Consider the following 21,287-nt stretch of genomic DNA (forward strand, 5'->3'; position numbering starts at 1 on the left):
ATGTGGGAACTTCACTACTCTCTGCTTAAGTTTTCTGTAAGTCTAAAACTTCTAAAAAGAGTCTGTTAATTTTCTAAAAATCACTTGAAAATATGACCAAATGTTGAGTTTTCAAGCAACGCTGTGGGGGCAATTATTTTATGCTTTGTATGTTTCTCTATTTATCAATTTCTCAGAGTTAGAATATAGAAACTTAAGCAGAATTCTGTCTCCCCCATTATGTAAATTAGCAATATGGTGGGTGATTTTACTGTTTTGTTTATATTAACACTGATTTTAAAAATTGATAAGTCCCTTATGGAATAATGCAAAGATATAAGCTAAAAATTGCTGAACTTCTTTGTACACAAATTTTTATATAAATAGCAAGGTGGATTTCTAAAAGTGGAATTTTATACCTACTGCCAAATTACAGTCTCAGCAAAGTTCTACCTACTTTCACTGGCACTCTTTGAGTGCCCATTTGCTTACTGCCTAGACACCACTAAGTGTTATTTTTTTCTGTTTGATAAGCAAAAAGACCTGATCATATGTGTTTTCATTTGCCATGCTATGAGTATTAATAAGAGTTAAGTATCATTGCTATCTTTCATGCTGACTGATGTTGGTTCTTCTGCTTCTAAGAACCTGTTCACGTGTTTGTCTTGTTTTCCCATTGCTATATAAGAACTCTGTACAAAAGTTTTTAATATTACCATTCTCTCCTGTCTGCTCTTTTATGACACCATTCTACTCTTCCACCTCCTGCTTCTGTTCCCACTCAAAGGGTGGTGATCCTCAGCCTTGTTCTCTTTTCACTCTAATTCCTTCTTGAACTATTTAATCCATACAGATCTCTGACTGTTCTCCCAGAAGGAAAGCCCAAAAGGAGTGGAGACCATGATGGTCTTGTTAGTATCACCAACCTTCCTGCCTTCCCTGGAACAAGGGTGCTCCAGGGGTGTTCAGTGCTCAAACTGGGATGTGCACAAACTGACTCTTTGTGACCCCATGAACCACAGCCCACCAGGCTCCTCTGTCCATGGAATTCTCTAGGCAAGAATACTGGAGTTGGTTGCCATGCCCTCCACTAGAGGATCTTCCCAACTCAGGGATTGAATCCAGGTCTCCCGCATTGCAGGTGGATTCTTTACCATCTGAGCCACCAGGGAGACCCCTCAAACTGGGATAATCCTGAGGAAACTGAAATGATCGGTCACCCTGTGAGTCAAGTGCCCAGTAAATATTTGTTGAATGAATGCATGATGATTGCCAGGATTACTTTTCCAGCCAAATTGCTCTTTTGATGTCATAGACCCATTTCTAATTGCTTCATGGTCAGTACCACTTAAATAATAGCATCTCACATCTAATATGTCCAAACTCTCTCCCCACTGACGTGAAAGTCACTCAGTCATGTCCAACTTTTTGTGACCCCATGGGCAATACAGTCCATGGGATTCTCCAGGCCAGAATACTGGAGTGGGTAGCCTATCCCTTCTCCAGCGGATCTTCCCAACCCAAGAATCAAACCAGAGTCTCCTGCATTGCAGGCAGATTCTTTGCCCTGTAAAAAATGGGCAAGCAAAACAACAAAATGCTCTTCTGTATTCCGAGAAGGCAATGGCACCCCACTCCAGTACTCTTGCCTGGAAAATCCCATGGACAAAGGAGCCTGGTAGACTGCAGTCCATGGGGTCGCTAAGAGTTGGACACGACTGAGTGACTTTACTTTCACTTTCTTCTGTATTCACGTTCTCAATGAATTCCTTCTCTAGCATTTTAGAATCTCAGTAATCTTTACACCTTTGTTGGTTTTATGAGGCAACTGTTTGCAGTTAGGGTTGTAACCTGTACTTTGAACTGATTTAAATTAACTACAAACTCCAGCATGGTACTATTGTCCAACACTTTTTACCCTTTTGGCTGTTTCCTTTGCCCCAATGTTTCTTAGGAATTGTCAAATAAAAGGGTAAAATAAGGCAAGCTTGAAGTTACAAAAAGCTGAGTTTATTCAGGAGTAGCAGAAGAACTGCAATTTGAAATATGCAAACTGTAGCAAGCTACAGGTGAGTCTGATGAGCCGTTTGAGGGAGGCTGTCTTTATGGGCAGGAAATGTAAAGAGGGGAGAGTTCAGGGAGAGTCTATTAAAGTCAAAAATAAACAGAGGCCAATTTTGAAAATTCCTCAAGCAGATAAAACCAGTCCAGTCATACAAACAAAGCTCAACTCAGCTTATTTTGTGAGACCAACCCCACCCAGGTCATTTCTTGCTCATGCTTCTGGAAACCATCAGCCTAATTTTCCGAGGTTAATATGAGACTATCCCTGACTAACTCCCTATAATTTAAGAAAAATATTATCAGTTTTCTGTACATCAGGCTTTTATAAGAAATCAGTCTCTCAGTCCTTAAGATTTGCTTTCCTAAGGATATATGTGTGAGAGTTTCCCTTTTATATCCTCTGGTTCCATTTGAGACTGAAATTTTTTCACAGAATAATAGTTATGTTACTTTTCAGGTAATGAAAGTTTGTTACAGAGAAAAGCACACTGCACTAAGTAAAAGGTAGCAGAATTACATGGATATAAGTAAATATTATTTGTATCAGTTAAGTTCAGTGATGGGTTTCAATGTATAAATTTAATAACCATAGTTAAACTATGAATATAAATTTTAAGAAAAAAAGGTAAATTATAATTTTATATGAGCTGAGACTCTCAAAAAAACTAAATCATAGCATTTAACTTAGTTATTCTGTTAGGTAAATCACTTAATCTACAACTTTGCCCTCTCAATACATTTTAGGGTAAATTGCCAAAGATACCAAATATTATGTTAACAAAAAACTGCTTCATTTTTTTCATCTTTATGCTTATATTAGCTCAGACTGCCATGACAAGATACCTTGGAAGGGGTGGCTTAAACAACAGAAACTTACTTTCTCACAGTTCTGGAATTTGGAAGTCTGGATCAAGGTACAGGATGGTGGGGCTGTGATGATCAAGTTCTCCTTGGCTTGAAGAAGGCTGCCTCCTCGCTGGTTCTTGTTCGGCGAAAGGGGTTTTGGTGTTCCTTCCTCGTCTTAGAAGGGCACCAGGGTGGATTGAGGCTCCACCTTTAGGACCTCACGTAACCTTAATCACCTCCTTAAAGACCCTATCTCATTCACATGGAGGGTTAGGTCTTCAACTTTTATTAAGTTTATATTTTGCATGTGGGCTGTCAGCTCCCCCGAGGTACTGCCTGTGTTCTCTGTAAAGTTAATCCCACACATCTGTTGCTGTCCTAGGCCCTAACACAGCTGACCCAGCTTCATTCTCTTAAGCCTCTTTTTCCCCACCCTGAAGAGTGGAGGAGTGTGTTCTTGTCTCACCGTGGATTGTCTCACCTTCACACCACCTGTAAACAACCATTTACCCATTTTTTCCTCCTTTCTATCTCCTGTTTGTCTTTCTTTAATCAAGAGACGTTTCTTTCCCTTCTCAATCTATCCAGCTGTATATCTCTATTACATGTATGTATGTTTGAGGGCACTGAGCATGTATGTTTCTCAAGTATTTGCATTTCACAGAGTGCTTTTACCTGGAGTAACTGTTCGATTCTCAAAAGAAACCAGAGCAGATGTATGACTAAAGGTAAAATTTTATCTCTACTTACAGATGTAAAAGCTGAAACCCAAGGAGGTTAAGTGACTTTCTAAGGTTACTCCTAACATTTTGCCTTTTTCTAACCTCAAAATATTTTTTTTAATTTTTGCATGCATTAATGTCTCTATGTCTATATATCCTATTTCAGAAACTCTTGTTTGTGGTACATGAAACACAGACTCACTGTGGGAATGGATATTTTTTGCCCAGAAAGATGCAAGGTGTAAATTATCATTATATACTGACAATTTCATCATGGGTATCTGGATAATTGAATGACAGGAAAAATGCTAAACATTATGTTCTAAGTATATCTGCTAACATCCAGTCTTGGCAACCATGAATATAAGAGTGTATCTCTAATGACTGAGAGATGAACAGTTATCTTTTGTCTGTTGGTGCCAAACATATCTTTCTTAAAGATCTTATCTAGATCATCCTTAGTATGGACATTATGTATTTCTAGCAAATAATGTTTTAGTCATCTGTCATTATTATTTCCAAATCATCCACTGTATTAGTCACAGTTCTCCACAAAAACATAACCAATAGGAGATTATAATATAAAGGGGTATATATGTTTATGATTGTATATGATCATGAAGGCCAAGAGGTTCCATGATCTGCCCTCTGCAAGCTAGAGCCTCAGGAAACCAGTCGTGTAGTTCCAGCCTGAGTCCAAAGACCTGAGACCCACCAGTGCCTGTGGTAGAAGTCCCAGCCCAAGTGCTGGAAAAGACAAACGCCCCAGCTCAATACAGTCAGGCAGAAAGGGACTTCTTCCTTCTTCCATCTTTTTATTCTATTCAGATCCCCAATGAACTGGATGGTGTCCACTCAAACTCGAGAAGGCAGTCTATTAACACTTTACTCAGTCTGCTGATTCAAATGCTCATCTCATCCAGAAACACCCTCACAGACACACCCCAAATAATGTTCTGCCAAATATCTGGGCACCCCATGGTCAAGGTGATACATAAAATCAAGCTTCATATCCCCGTTTCTCCAGTTTCTTTCATTCCCTGTGACACGGGACACAAAGAATGAGGAATCAAGTTGCAATCCACTGCTAAATAGATTACCTTATGTTTATATTTAGAAAATCTTCAGTCAGTTGTGAAGGTGTTTCTTGACTTTGGAAAAACACTGAGGAAATAGCATCTAGTGTGTGAAGTATGTTCAGATGATTCTTGGAAGGATTTAGTTGTCTCATTCGGCAGCAGAGTACTGACTACAAATGTTGGTTGTGAGCTCCAAGGACTACATCACAATCATCTTCGTCTCTCCACCCAGTGGCAGATAAAGCGAATGCGACATCCAAGGCCATGACACTGAACGTCCTGCGGTCCTTGTCAACAGTGGCCCCTGGATGTGTGCAGTGCATGCTTGCGCAAACATGCATGATGGCCTGACTAGAAGAGTCATCACAAGGATGTAAGCCATCTGCAGGCAGTCTCAGGAGGGAGCACAGCGCCGTATAACCTGATGAACTAGAAAGAATGAGGTGACTGAAAGCCCTATATTCCAGCGTTAGTATCTCCGCGTCTTCTTAGAGAAGTGGTTTGGAACGCCAGGTGAGGTCTGTGAGCCTGTGTCCTCTGCTGCCGCTCCCTGTTTCTCAGAATCGTGAACATTAAATGAGATCAAGCACAAGAGAAAATTGCATATATTAATGTGAATTTTATCCCTTCTCCAGGGGGTCTTCCCGGCACAGGAATTGAACCAGGGTCTCCTGCATTTTAGCAGATTCCTTACCAGCTGGACTATCAGGAAAGCCCCCTAAGAAATAATAGAGAAGCTTAAGGAAAGGAAGGAATAGTTCCACCTACCTTGCATCAGTGACTGGGTTGAAGGGACTAGGGCATTTGAAGAGTATGTGCTTCAGCTTGTTATAGTATCAATGGGGGGAGGGGACGCAGGTGATGGAATCTTGCCTCTCTTCCAGCTTTCCCATGAGTGATGGCTCATCAATTGCCCAGGGAGCAATTGCCCACCTGCCTTGGAAGCCGAGCTTCCATAACCCCAGAAAGACCGTCCTCACCAGTCTCTCCTGACACCCCACAACAAAGTAAAGAGAGACACGCTGAGCTCGCCAACACCATGGAGAATACATCAACCTCTCTTTTCTGTTTGTTGCAAGAAAAACTGCATGGCATCAGACTCAGACCCCAAAGAATCTCAATTGCACACCCAGGCAGAACTAATCATAAAGGACTTGCAGGGGAACAGGAGAGGACGAGGGAAAAAAATCAATGTTTGTGCAAAGGAAAAGAAAAATCAATTGAGGGGAAAGAAAATGTTATCCCTAAGCCTTTGAAAGCAGTGGCTTAGATGGATCCATATCAGCATAAGGAAGGAAAGGATGATACAAAGAGTAGAGAGTCCTTTTACACTTAAGTTCTCAGTTGCAAGGAAATCAATAGCTCAAAAACGATTTCTTTTTTTTTTAATTGAGGTGAAATTCGTATCACATAAAATTAACCACTATAAAGTGAACAATTCTGTGGCATTAGTACACTGACAATATTGGGCAAACACCACCTCTATCTAGTTCCAAAGCCTCTAGAAGTATTTCTTATGCTAGAATTTTATGTACAGAAACTACACTAGAAATTTTTCTTAGACTTTTCAATCATTTGGGCTTAACTCCTAGATTGTGTTTAAGCACTCAGTTGGATTGTTGCTTGCTACCTAACTAATATTAGACATCTTCAGTATTTCAAGATGGGCCATTTGATTAGGTGAATGGGAGAGGCAATTACAGGTCTCCACAGACAGGAGAAATCCCATACACTTATGTTCAAATGTATATTGACAGAGTATTTAAACAACTCAAAAGTTGAAAATTATTTCAGCCACATGCATTTCTTTAATTCAGGGTCATGCAGGCACACTGAGCAATGGTATAACTAATATATATGGACCGCAATGCAAAATCAAATACAGTCCCTCAACTCTTCATCAGATTTCTCCAAAAACTGGTCTAACCAAGCTGTTTGTGCAAAGGAAAAGAAAAATCCTCTAAGCAGTGGCTTAGGTGTGTCTTTATCAGCACATAAGGAAGGAAAGGATGACACAGAGAGAGTCCTTTTACACTTACGTTCTCAGTTCCCTCACTTCAGTTCAGTCGCTCAGTCGTGTCCGACTCTTTGCGACCCCATGAACCGCAACACGCCAGGCCTCCCTGTCCATCACCAACTCCCGGAGTCCATCCAAACTCATGTCCATTGAGTCAGTGATGGCATCCGACCATCTCATCCTCTGTCATCCCCTTCTCCTCCTGCCCTTAATCTTTCCCAGCATCAGGGTCTTTTCCAATGAGTCAGCTCTTCACATCAAGTGGCCAAAGTACTGGAGTTTCAGCTTCAGCATCAGTCCTTCCAATGAACACCCAGGACTGATCTCCTTTAGGATGGGCTGGTTGGATCTCCTTGCAGTCCAAGGGACTCTCAGAGTCTTCTCCAACACCACAGTTCATAAGTATAAATCAGTTCTCTCAAGACTGGTTTAACCAAGCAAAAAATTACCTTTTTGAATATTGGGGTCAGGAAGATGTAGAAAATCTGACTCTTCTGCTGTTATGGGAGTGAACAGTCTACTGACAGTGGACAGAAAATAATGCTTCCTTGTGCATAGTTTCTGTAGCTGCCGTAGGGTCATCCCTGTGGCATGTCTACTCTCCGTGGCTACAGGGCTAAGGAATAGTCTTGATTAGGAAACCAAGACTGAACCTCCATCTTGCTACTGCCACTTTTACTGTTAGCATTTTAGACTTAGTCCTGAATCTCTACCCCTGCTCTGAACCATTGACCATGGAAGCTGAACTTTGTAATTGAGTTGGACTGTATCTTCCTCTAAATTGACTGTTGCCATTCCTAACAGATGCAGGTATGCTGTGTGTGTTACCTTATAACTGTAGCCACATAGAACCCCAAAAAGTCTTCCTGAAAAGGGTGGTAGCAAACTCCCTTTTTACAGTTTCTCTTTTTGCCATTTTTCAAATAGTGAGATAACACTAAGACAGAATCCTATTTTGGGACTCCTGAGAAGTAACTGCTTCATGATTTATGAGCATCCTACCCAAAGGAAGAATCAATAGACAGAAGGCAAAGACTTGGGGAGAAGAATCCAATAAGTAACTTTAAGCCTATCTCACATTATTACTTTTCTGAAGCTCTGTGTTAGCACTTTGTATATAGCAGGCACTCAATATAATTTGTTATTTGAATGGGATAAGGATATTTTTTCTTCTTTAGTAATCTCCACTCTAAGGAATATTTTACCTTACTATATTGATCAAATGATGTTAGTATTTTGTGCCAGCTGTTCAACTCAAATAATTATTTTTAAATAGCCTTCGATTTTTTTTGTAATGATCTGCTGTTCCCTGTCCTGTCTCTTTGATGCTTGCGAACCATTACTCACGAGACCACATATGCATTGCCCCTAGCAAGTGGTTCTTAAAGTCTACTGAGGAATCAATAGATTCATTTGTAACCACATTTTAAAATTCAGAGTTCTAGGTTCCCCAAGCCCATTGGTCCTTAGGTCTGAGAAGGAATCTTGTAACCTGCTAACAAACACCCTGGGTGATGTGGTGCATGTCATCACAAAACATATTTCAGAAACTGATCCATAGATTTGATCCTGGCCTAGACTCTGTGACCAGCCTTATTTAGAGCAGAGAGAAGATGAAGAACCAACAATAAATTGATAATACAGAGATGATGGTCCTTCCCTGGGACATGATCTTGTTTCACTAGTTGCTATTATGTCCTCTTTCCTACTTCATGCCTGAAATCCAGCTGGTATTTCCCTGGATCTTGGTTGCTGAGTCCATCATATTCTTAGGCTTCATTGGTTGCTGGCTAAAGAATGATCAATTACCAAACCCCATATTTAATGCTCTGGCTGTTTACCAAGTCCTTCATCCAATGACCAAACTCCATTGTTTGCTTTGGGAGTTCCTCCAAAAAGTCCTACCCCTACTGTTTAGAAGTCCACTTAGTCCCTCCCTTGCCCAGGTAAGTTTGCGGCTAACTCTCCCAGCATGAAAACCTCACTCTTCATGACAGATATTTCTGACTGAAGATCCTGACTATCCTTATCCAGAATCAGCCAAGAGGAATAGGATACTCAGTAGGCTGTGCTGTGCTGAGTCACTCAGTCGTGTCCGACTCTTTGTGACCCTGTAGCCTGCAGCCCACAGGCTCCTCTGTCCATGGAGATTCTCCAGGCAAGAATACTGGAGTGGCCATGCCCTCCTCCAGGGGATCTTCCCAACCCAGGGAACGAACCAGCTTTGCAGGTGGATTCTTCACCATCTGGGCCACCAGGGTAGCCCATTCACCAGGCTCCCCTTAAAAGGATCATCTCCGCCTGTATCTGTGGTAGAATGAGAGGTCGTGCCTGCTCATTTAGCCAAGTTTAACACAAGAGATTTTAGAAGAGGAATTGTTAAGTGAAAAACACGTCTAAATGGTATCATTTTTGTTGCATACAGGCTGTTGTCATGAATAGCCCTAAACAAATGCAGATTCAAATAAAAGTGCTCTTAATTGGTGTTCAGGATTGAAGTGAAGGTTGCTGACAAAACTGGTACTTTCCCAAATTGTTACTCTACCTGCTGAGAGCTGAAATACCATCTTTTCACAAAAGATGAAGTTTCAAATAAGAATAGAACAAACTCCAAGGATATCTTCCTCTGTCTTGGTTCATTCAAGTAGTCGATAAATAGGCTTCTTAATACTTTCTATGTGTTGGGAATAAAAAGCTCTGGTCTCTGCCCTCATGGGGTTTATCATCTTATAATACAGCTTAGGTCATGAATTTATGTAGGAAACAGGTCTATCCAGGACTTTTCTTCTCCCACCTGCCTGTCTGAGATGAAAGAACACTCTGGGTTGCAGAGATAGTAAGAAATGCTCCCAAGGGAGCCAAAATATGATTCACCTTCCAGTGGGTAGACTTCCAGTAGTGGAAGCTTATGGCAAAGTTGCTAGTCAACAGGAAGAAAGGATGAAGATGACCACAAATTAAACAGAAATCTTCCTATGGATATTATAAAGCAGACCAACATGTCTTGGATAATATAGATCTGTGTTAGAGTTCTGTATGTTCCTTCTATTTCTACCAGATAAAACACTGAAGATTAATTGAAACACCAGGTGATATGTAAGCTAATATTTTCGACAGCTTACACCAGTGGTTCAGACACCTGGAGAGCTTGCTAAAACACGGATTAAACTCAGCTGTATCAGCAGAGTTTCTGATTCAGGAGGTCTGAGATGGGCCTTGAGAACTTGCATGCCTAACAAATTCCCAGATAATACAGATGGTGCTGGTCTGAGGACATTTTGAGAACTATGGGCTTAAGCAAACACTTAGAGGAGCCTTTGAAAGTGTTGCTCCATGGGGAGTACAGAGAGCATCATCAGGCTTAAAATTGTTAAATATCTGTAGTTTTTCTCACTATAAAATAATACATATGTATTGCAAAAAAATTTTAATACAAAAGCAATAAATTCATAAAACAACCAAAGTAAATTTAAAACCATTCAGTGACAAGTCACCATTGGTAACCTTGCTGTGTATTCTTATAAAATCTCTATGTGTATATGTGATGTTTATATCTGTACATATATATATGATCTCTTTCTCATATATATATAATGTATATACAATATCAGATTCATCTTACACATACTGCTTTGTAACTTACCTTTTTACTTAATAGTATATTATAAACATCTTTCTACAGCAATAGAGTTCTAAAACATAATTTGGCACATTCTTTGAATAGAGATACCAAATTATGTTTAAATGTATTCAAGTGTTCCCACTTCCTGGACACTTAGGTTCAACTCCTTTCTGTTCAAACAGGTTCAACATAAATATGCTGATGAGTCGTTATATACATCCTTAATTATTTTCTAAAGACAGGTTTCCAGAACAAAAATTGCCAAAACTCATGTATTTTAAGTCTTTTAGTATGTATTATCAGAAATAATACAAATTTCAAAGAAATACTGGATCAGTTTACACACCCATCAGCTCTACAGAGGCATTTTCTTATATGTCCATATAACACTGAGCACATTTTCCTTTGCTAGTTTAATAGGGACAAAATGATCTCTTGTTTATATTTTTAATTTTTTTCACTTACCAGTAGGATCTGTCATATTCAGTGATTTCATACTTCTTTCATTTGTAGCTGTGTAAATCTGGGGCTTAGAATCAAACTATTAACTCTATACAAAGCAATTTTTGCTTGTGAGTTTATATGTTTGATATTTCAGAGTCCAACACATCATTTTTCTTTGTCATGAACCAACCAAAATTCTCAAAATAGGTAACTTTTATTATATAAACTCTGGGGAAATTTCTCTGTTACAAAACTCAGTAGTTTGGATTTGTCCAATATGCAATCCCAGTATGTGAATTTATTATACTACAATATAAATGGTCTAATTTTACTTACAAAATAATCCACGTGAAAACATATCCACTGTGATTAAGAGAGACAGTTGATGGAATGAAGTATCTTGTTATCTATTCATTAATATTTATTGCGTGGTCAGATGATGTGAACACTAAAACAGACTTTCTTGGTGATACACTAAACTGAATTTTCTTGGTGATACACAGGGACTATTAGGTGAAAAATATGGGAACATCCGAATCCCCGGGGAAGTTGAAGCCTCAGAGTTTGAGATGATCTTGGACGCTGCCATAGAGGCGAAGCTGGACACCACGTTACTGGAAGAGTGGTACTGTCGGGACGAGAACTCGGTGCCAGCCGCGTATTACCTCAGACCCAAATCAGAAATGCTGAAAAGCAATAAAAATGCAGTAAGTTATCTTCCTCTCCAAAGTGTGTCTCTCCTACATTTTTAAACTGTTTTATGTCACCCGGGGTAGTTTTTCTCCACAGCAAAGGCACAGCAGACAGAAAGTTATTCTGCCCTGGACCCTAAATTTCCTTTTAACAACTAAATCGAAAGCTAAGAAATCTTCCAAATTCACCTTTCTTTTTTGACATCTTAGACTTTCCTTCTGGGGTCATTTCCTTCTCCTGAAGTATATCTTTTGGAAGTTCCAAAAGAGTGATAAGTTCTGTTTATCTGAAAATATGTGTATTTTTATCATCTCACTGTAATGTATATATATTCCAGTTGGCATATGTTGTGCTTCCTACATTTGTGAATTCATATATTCTATCAGTTTTAGAAAATTCTTAGCCATCATCTCATCAGATACTGTCTCTCCTCTACTCCTTCTTTCCTTTTTGCTCTTTAGTTGCATGTACAATAGATTGCCTCACTCTATCCTCCATATCTCTTTTTTAAAATTTTTTAAATTTTATTAAACTATAGTTGATTTACAGTGTGTTAATTTCTGCTGTATAGCAAAGTGATTGCTATACATACACACACACACACACACACTCATATACATACATTCTTTTTCATATTCTTTTCCATGATGGTTTATCACAGGATATTGAATATAGTTCCCTGTGCTATACAGTAGTAGGACCTTGTTGCTTATCCATCCCATATATAATAGTTTGCATCTGTATCCTCCATGTCTCTTGATTGTCTTTCACATTATCAATTTCCTTATCCTTCTGTGCTGCTGCTAAGTCGCTTCAGTCGTGTCCGACTCTGTGTGACCCCACAGACGGCAGCCCACCAGGCTCCCCCGTCCCTGGGATTCTCCAGGCAAGAACACTGGAGTGGGTTGCCATTTCCTTCTCCAGTGTATGAAAGTGAAATCGCTCAGTTGTGTCCAACTCAGCGACCCCATGGACTGCAGCCTACCAGGCTCCTCCGTCCGTGGGATTTTCCAGGCAAGAGTACTGGAATGGGGTGCCATTGCCTTCTCCGCTTTCTGTGCTACTATCTGGAAAGTCACCTTAGATACTTTTTCCAGTTTACCAAATTTCTTCTTCAGCTGTGTCTCCTCTATGCATTGAGTTTTCAAGTTCAACAGTTATATTTTTAATTTGTAAAAGATTTCTTTTGAGGGGGCAGTCTTTTAAAACTCTGCCAAGTTATTTTTTATAGCCTCTAGTTTGTTTTTTTTTTTAATTCAGTATGTTCCTTTAACATTTCATACACTGTCAATTTATTTTCTTATGTCTTATGTAGAACCTTGCAGAGAGGTTGAGGTATACATGAGTGTCATAGAAACACAGTCATTGTCTCTTCTCCAGCTTTGTTCCCAAATGTATCCATCATATGGCCCCTGAAACTGAATGAAGGAGGTGGAGAAAAGAGGTGGGCCTAATTATTGCCTAGACCTTTTAAAGAGGTTGAAAAGAAGCCATAGGGCTTCCCTGATGGCCTAGTGGTTAAGAATCCTCCTGCCAATGCAGGGGACATGGGTTTCATTGCTGGTCCAGGAAGATTTCTTATGTTTCAGGGCAACTAAGCCCAAGCACCACAACTACTGACCCCACATTCTAGAGTCCAGGCTCCTCAACAAGAGAAGTCCACCCATTGCAAATAAGAGAGTAGCCCTCACTTGCCACAACTAGAGAAAGCCTGCACAGCCAAATAAATGAAAAGATAAAATTTAAAAAAGAAAAGAAGAAATGCATTCTCTTCCAAAGAAGAGAAATCCATTCCTCTTCCAAAGAAAATATCCTTGATAATGCAGTACCCAGGAGCTGCAACAGGAGAAGAGCCCTGGGTTAGCAACAGCTCTTCATTTAAGACCCTTGTGTTTTGGCCATTCTGACATTTAACAGAAAGCATTTTCTCCATGCAAAATGATATCATGTCAGATTACTCAGTTCTTCTTTTTCTTCCTCACATGTATTTTTTAAAGTCATTATCTGGAAGAATATGAAGAATACTGGGGTAAATCCCAAACCATTCACCAGGTAAATATGCCAGGAGTAAAGGCAGTAGCTGGTAAAGTAGATATCAAAAAACATGATGCCTCAAGAAACCAGTTTTACAAAGCTGTAAAACTTACCCCTATATTTAATTGGCTTTAGCTATTCCTTGTTTCTTTGATTCTATGAGCATCTAGGGAAATTTAAATTATTGGCTGAACCACATTTCTGCATAGATTGTTGTTAAGTAAATGATTGTTTGAATAAGATTATCAGCAAGACTCTATAAATGTTACTTTCTTGGGAGGCACTCCTATTTTATTTCCTAGAGGATAATAAAAAATAAATGAGGAAGAAACAACTAAAGACAATTAAATAATAACATATGAGTCAGTCAGTTCAGTTGCTCAGTCATGTCCGGCTCTTGACAACCCCATGGACTGCAGCACACCAGGCTTCCCTGTCCTTCACCAACTCCCAGAGCCTACTCAAACTCATGTCTGTCGAATCAGTGATGCCATCCAACATCTCATCCTCTGTTTTCCCCTTTTCCTCCTGCCTTCAATCCTTCCCAGCATCAGGGTCTTTTCCAGTGAGTCAATTCTTTGCATCAGGTGGCCAAAGTATTGAAGTTTCAGCTTCAGCATTAGTCCTTCCAATGAACATTCAGGACAGATCTCCTTTAGGATGGACTGGTTGGCTCTCCTTGCAGTCCAAGAAGAGACTCTCAAGAGTCTTCTCCAACACCACAGTTCAAAAGCATCAATTCTTTGGTGCTCAGTTTTCTTATAGTCCAACTCTCAAATCCATACATGACTACTGGAAAAACCATCCTTTTGACTAGTCTGACCTTTAACTGTATTGAAGAGATGATTTTGTTACAACATTTGTATCAAAACTCGAGAGTGAAACACACAATACATTGAGAAAATCAAACAAACAAATCCTGTTTGGATTCACACCGTTGTGTCACTTGGGCGAGTTCACATCGCTCTCAAGGTACTAGGGAGAGTAAATGAGATACTATCCGTTGAGCACCTGTCATGGTAAGGCCCATGGTAGACTTTCAAATAACAATGGTTCTCTTCCTCTTAAATATTGGGTTTTCTTGACGATTTTAAGACTAACATCTCACTTTCACTTTTCTAAAGATGCAGCCTTCTCCCAATGCTGAGAATGAGAAGACCTGGCAAGAGATATCAAATGAGATCAAGAAGATATTTAAGACTGCTGTGAAACTGTTACGTGAAAGGGGGAAGATGAAACACAGCCAAGCCAAGAGGTACCTGTTCTCAGGTAAATTTTTATGCATCTTCAGTAAACTGAGGAATTGATCATTGATAGATGTATTCACTGTTTCCTTTTATGGGTCTGCAAATTTAATAGTATTTACTGCCTGATGAAATTTAATTTTTCTAAATGTTTTTATCTCCTGGAGAGACAAGTAAGCTTTTTACTCAAAGATAAGCCTTTACTTACTTAACTTGAGGAATTCTCCAAAGATATGACTTTAAAAGAAGTTAGAGGAGGCTGGATATAATAGACCAGACTCTGCCAGTATTTCTCAGTTGAACTGTTCATTAATTCACTTGCTCAGCAAACATTTATTGAGGGCATATATATGCCAGGCGCTGGGGTTACAACAATGATGAAGAAGGCAAGGTTTCTGCTCTCCTGGAACTTATTGTTTAGTGAGGAGGAAATAAATGATAGGCAAGTAATCAAACAAATGAATAATATCATTTCAGAAAGGATAAGTGCTATGAATAAAACACAGTAATAGCCTGATGAAGGCTGTGGGGGTCTTGGGATTTAGATAGGGCAGATGATAAGGAAATGACTTCTGAGCTAAATGGCAGAATGAATCAGAGCTGGCAGTGCCATATCTAAAATAGAGAATTCCAGGCAGAGGGATTGCCAGGTTCAAGATTCCTGAGACAGTAACGTGCTAAGCAAGTTCTAGGAGTAGGAGAAGGTAAAGGTTGCCAAGCTCAGAGAAGGAGAGATGAGGTTAGAAGGTGGGCACGGGCCATAATAACAACAGAAATAATCAGTAGACAATCTATAATAGGAATAGAATAGAGCTTTATTCAAGCCAAACTGAGGACTGTAGCCTGAGAGAGACAGATTCAGGAAGCACTTGAATTGTGTTCTGCCTGACTACAAAATGAGGGAGGCTTAGAGAGGCAAAAATCACAAAGTTACAGTAGTCACTCTATCAAATTGTTTTCAAGAATTATAATTAGAGCTGGGAAGAAGTCAGGATGCACATCAAATAAGGACTGGCTGGTGTCTGAAATGGTCGCACACCTTGAGACCTAGGCAGTTGCTAGCAGATATTATTTTGAGAATGAACTGGTGGTGGTCTTCCATCTGATATAGTTCAGAGAATTCAAGTTCTCAATGATGCAAGAAAAATGTCTGAAAGCACATACACAATGGCCACTGGTTCCATTTTGGATGCCTGAATCATAGATAATCAATTTTGATTTTTAGATGTATTCTTTCCTTTAGTGGTTAAATCAGATGTACAATGCATGTTTGATGGGCCAGAAGACAGGCTGTTCTATTTAACATACAATTCAACCCAAATCAGGTATAAGCCAGAATGACTTCCTCATATTTCAGTCTGTGAAAATTTCTTCCATCACTGAGTAAGATGGGAAGCTATCAGAGGCTGGGAAGTAAGGGAGTGGCAGGATCTAGATTAGCCTTAAAATAAAAAATATCCCTAACTACTGAGCAGACTCACTTGTGGGCCTTTTTCAGCTGTGGAAAAGAGGCTTTATTTTTAGGAATTGCATAGGAAATCACATAACTGAAGGAATATGTCAGTCATAGTTTCCAGGCAATGAACACTCCTAGGTAATCGGTTAAGTAGCATTTATTTTAAGAGGTGATAGCAAAGAATTATTGAAGAAAAAGCAACAGTGGTTGCATTTTCAGACTGGTTTTGTGAATGATGTGGCAAAATGTTTGTGAAAACCTAAGAAGCACTTGATACCATACACGCTAGATATGCCTGTATTTCAACCTCAGAGAACGTGTGAATAATTTTGACAAATTCATTCTCCAGAAGATGTCAAAAATTAGGTCTTATTTTAGTTCTCCCTAAAAATGCTAAAATCAGCAGGAATAAGTACTATCTTTAGAATATACAGGTTAACATATATCCTTATTCCTCTGGGATCTTTTTGATCCGTTTTTGAAGCCCTGGTTCTTTGTCTTTATCAAGGGCAAAACTACTCTATTCCTAAAAAATGTGCTGTATCAGGAAAAAAAATACCAAGAGCAAACACTCTCCTATTCTTGATGTAAGAGACACCAGTTGGGGAGGGCATCCTCTTAGAGTTAGACAGCCCAAGTTTTAAAAAATTCATAGGCAACTACTTTCTCTTAATTTTCTCCACAATAAAGAACTTGATTCACATGGATAGCCATATGAAGATAAATAATTTTGTCCTAGGTAGTATGAAATACTATACCTGGACTATTTTCTGTTTGGGGTTACATCTCTAAAAGATGTGCATGCTCATGAAATTTTAATTTATTTTACATTCCAACTCATTTTAAGACCAAGTTTGCACAGTGAAAATTGCTGAAGAGGGGCCACTTCTTTGAAATGGATAGAGTATATTTGTTTTGTGTCTGTCTATCAATAACCAATGTGGTAGTTAGACCAGCCTTTTTGTTTCTTATTAGGATTGCAAGATACTCTTCAGCAATCACCATCAGGTAACTTTGGAAAAATAAAGGCTTATAACTTATAAGTGGAGTAGGAAATGGCAACCCACTCCAGTATTCTTGCCTGGAGAATCCCAAGGACAGAGGAGCCTGGAGGGTTACAGTCCATAGGGTCACAAAAAGTCTGACATGCCTGAACACATATACACATTACTTATAGGACCTGGAAATTACAGAGCACATCTAAAGCCACACAGCAAGGTCACAAGCAGAGAGAGAGACAGAGCACACACATCTAGGGTTTTGCTTTTACTGGGCTCACTCTTTACTGGTAAATGTAAAGCATAAAAGTGGGAATTTAAAGCACAGGAAGACAGAAAAACAAGTGCAAGGTTAGTTATTGAAGTCCACCAAGAGCTCTTAAACAAAGGAGTCTCAGTGAGGGGAACTGGCCTGCTCTATACGTGACTGTTAATGCGTTTATTCAAGATAGGTAGCGTTGAAGTGGATGCCTCAGCAATCAAAGTTCAAGTCAGACACGTGCATTATAAACAAACAAACAGTGTCCCACCCTCCCACCCCCAGAAAAAAACTGTCAGGGTTTACACTACAATATTACTTTAATATTTTCAGAAAACTTCAAATAAGAATACCAGATAGAGGGATTTCCCTGGTGTAACACAGATGGCTGGACAAGAGATGGACCAAAGGCTGCTTTTCTGCAGTTCAGAATATCCAAATTTCTTGCATCTTCCCCTGTCCGCATGATAACAAATTTTTACTCTTCTACAAAAAGAAGAGGAGATATATGTTATATAAGCTTCCCTATCCGGCCTCCTGATGCAATTTTCCTGAATAAAACCTTTGGTAAAACAAATTGATTTGGGACTTCCCTGGCGGTCTAGTGGTTAAGGGTCCACGTGCCACTGCAGGGGACATGGGTTCAAGAAGATTCCACCTGCCTCAGGGCAACTAAGCCAGTGTGCTATAGCTACTGAGCCCACACACCACAAGTACTGAAGCCCGCATGCTCTAGAACCTGGGCTCTGCAACCAGAGAGGCCATCACAACGAGAAGCTCACGCGCTGCAACTAAATAAAGCCCATGTGAACTAACGAAGACCCAGCGCAGCCAAAAATAAATAAAAACAAAACCAAAACTATACTGATGTGAATGGCACAGCTTATTCAACACTGGTGGATATAAACACATCTCTTTTCCTTCGATCACAAATCTTTATCAATTGTTATCATTACTAAAAAAATATTATCACAGAAGTTCTGCTAAAAGGCACCATTTTTAAATAAAATTCCCACCTCCCTTGATAGTTACTTTATAGAATATACCTAGTTTCGTTTTTGCTTGATGTTGGAGGTGTGGCCAGTATATTGAGACGGTCTAAGTTAAAACCAGCCCCATCTCCTACCCCCATGCTTCCACCAGATCCCAGCCCAGCAGTCATCACCTTAAGAAAACCTTCCCTGACTTCTCCAAGTGGATTAGATTTCCCAATTGTTTGCTCTCAAGGCACCATGTCATTCAACTTCCCAGACATAAAAATAATACATTTATTTGTGGGACTCGGTGATTCATGTCTGCCATCCTCCACTGGACTATAAGCTTCATAATAGCTTTTTCTGTCAGCATTCTGTTTTCTCCCACCACTGTATCCTAAGCAACTAACAGCATGCCTGGTACATAGCAGATGCTTAGTTAAGACCAACTGGATAAAGAAAAGCAGAGGGGAGAAAACAAATTTTAAAAGACTGCTTGTTTTAAAATTCATGTCCATTGGTTTAATTTTTTTTTCCCTAAAATTGTGCATAATTGTTGCTTTTTATTAGTACTGATACAATTTTAAATGTTCTTGTGGGGCCTCAAATGATTTAAAAAGTATATTTACTTTTATGTGAGCATATGTACTGTAAGCCCTAACATGGTTTATCTCAGAAGAAATAAAGTTACATACTGAGTCATTTTCTTGTTCCTGCTCTGATGGGTGTAATGGGATTTAACAGTGACATGGATAATGGATAAATGAAATTAGCACATAATTATATTTTGAACATGCTTTTATATTTATATTTACACATATATATCTGGGGTATATGCATCTCAAAATGGTGAAACCACAATGGAGTAATGACCCATGAGGAAGAAATAGACCAGATATGTCATGTGGCCTCTTCCTCATTAGCTAGTTCCTGCTCTCCACTCTTAGAACCTCTGGAGGCTGGGAGGGAAGCCAAGCGGGAACTTAGAAGAAGCAACTATAAACTTAGCATGCTTTCTTTCTTATGATTATGTTCAACCTCTCCCTCAGGTCTTGGAGGAAATTAAACAATTTTATTTAGAATCCATTGTTCTGGGATCCAGGCTGTTTAGGAAAAGACAAATAGGAAATTAAGGACTTGAGAAATTATTCTAAAGATGACTCAGCTACACACTATAAGCAAAATAAATTACCACTACTGACTTGAGAGTCACATGCTAGAAGTGTGGGTGCGTTGCTTCTTGGTTCTAGACAGTAAACTCCTTGTTGTATTTTCTTTCAGCGATAGAGGATGAATTTGATTTTGCTCTAGGAAAGCAGACTCCAGCCTTCCTGAAGAAGTGTGTTTGCTACATTAGGAAAATTGCTAACATTGAGCGTTTCGTGAAAATCCCGGAAATGGGAAAATACATGGATATAACTGGAACAGAACCGAGAATTATTCGGGACCCTGAAGCGCAAGAGAAGCTGATAAAACTCAGGGACGAATTTATTCCTACCATTGTTGCTTCATCTAATCTGAGAGTGTACACATCTGTTACTCATTGTGACATGAAACTAGGCTATTCCCAAGAAATAGAAAACCATTACATAGAAGGACTTGGTAAACAATTTTATGAGGACATGATTGACATAATTCAGGCCACGGTACAACAGAATTTTGACACAGAAACTGATACGCTCTATGATGAAATCCTTCAGCATTCATCCTTATGTAAAACATATGCCTCCTTCTACGAGTACAAATGTGAATCTCTAAACATCGTGCATAAATACATTCTTCCAAGCAAAACTGGGCACATCAACCCTCTTATTATATACGGTGGACCGTGCACTGGAAAGACCCTTCTGCTAGCTGAAGTAGCAAAGAAGGTAAATACCTATTCTTTTACGTGTATATTTGTAAAAACTTTGGGGAAAAGACTGACTCACCAAATTCACTTCCATTTTCTGTGTTTACTATGAATTATAATGGGTCCTTTTGGAATGGATGCTTCAGCTTTTCTCTTTTGCTGGTATAGCAGTTATACTGAAAGAGTAAGACTCGTGAGGTTCAATCCTAGAAAAGCTTTATTTTGTCTCTTACTGTTCAAACTCATGTTGTGGAGCTAGTTCTCATCGGGCTGGAAACAAGGGCAGATCTCACAACTCTTCTCATCACGCTCAGCAAAGACAAGCCCCCTGGTTGCTTCTGGATACTAAATCCATCTCAGTTCAGCAATGAACATGTCCAGTTGAAGATGATAATTCATACTTTAGTCTACGTCTGCCTCGCTCGGCTGAGGCCAACCATAAGCCAGGCCCCTCCAGCAGGAAGTAGGAACATGACCATCTTCTCCCTTCTTACACCACCCAGCACTTCTTCCCCTCCATCCCTAACCCCAACCACCCTCTGACTTCTCTAGGTTGTGATTTAGGGGATGTAGGTAAGGTGGCCAGAACATCCTTATAGACCAGTACCCTTCTGACCTCGGCTCCGCACTCTGGTCTTGGTAGGTGTTTAAAACGTCCTCCTGTTTCTTCTGAGGCCTTTTCCTGGTTTCCCGAAGGTCTTTTCCCTCTCACATTACCCGCCCTGTCCTCACTGAGCATCTCTCACCTACTGTTCCCTAGGCACAGGGAACTGCATTATTTTTCCATCTGCTCACCCCCATGGCTCCTAGCCATCATATCCAGCAACACATATTCTAGTCTCTTTCTACCAAGAGCCTCTCCACAGCCCAGCAAGCTCCCTTAGACAGGAACTGGGAGAAACAGAACCAGCAGAAACCCTCATCACTCACACTTACCAGTGGCTGACAGCAGAAACACAGGAATCACTTGGGTACTGTTTTGCCCTGGGAAACTCCAGTCCCAA

At 39.7% G+C, this 21,287-nt stretch overlaps 1 protein-coding gene across 1 annotated transcript in view; it reads left to right on the top strand.

The window, feature by feature from the left end:
* The window catches only part of NWD2 (NACHT and WD repeat domain containing 2), a 204,411-nt gene that overhangs the window by 175,634 nt on the left and 7,490 nt on the right, over positions 1-21,287 (top strand). Inside the window, exons 4-6 of the mRNA XM_065907053.1 lie at positions 11,277-11,480; positions 14,625-14,769; positions 19,713-20,302. Of these exons, the coding sequence (XP_065763125.1) occupies positions 11,277-11,480; positions 14,625-14,769; positions 19,713-20,302 (939 nt within the window). The remainder of the gene's footprint in view (positions 1-11,276; positions 11,481-14,624; positions 14,770-19,712; positions 20,303-21,287) is intronic.

This window comes from Muntiacus reevesi, chromosome 16 (genome assembly GCF_963930625.1).
Source record: "Muntiacus reevesi chromosome 16, mMunRee1.1, whole genome shotgun sequence".
Classification (NCBI taxonomy): Eukaryota; Metazoa; Chordata; class Mammalia; order Artiodactyla; family Cervidae; genus Muntiacus; species Muntiacus reevesi.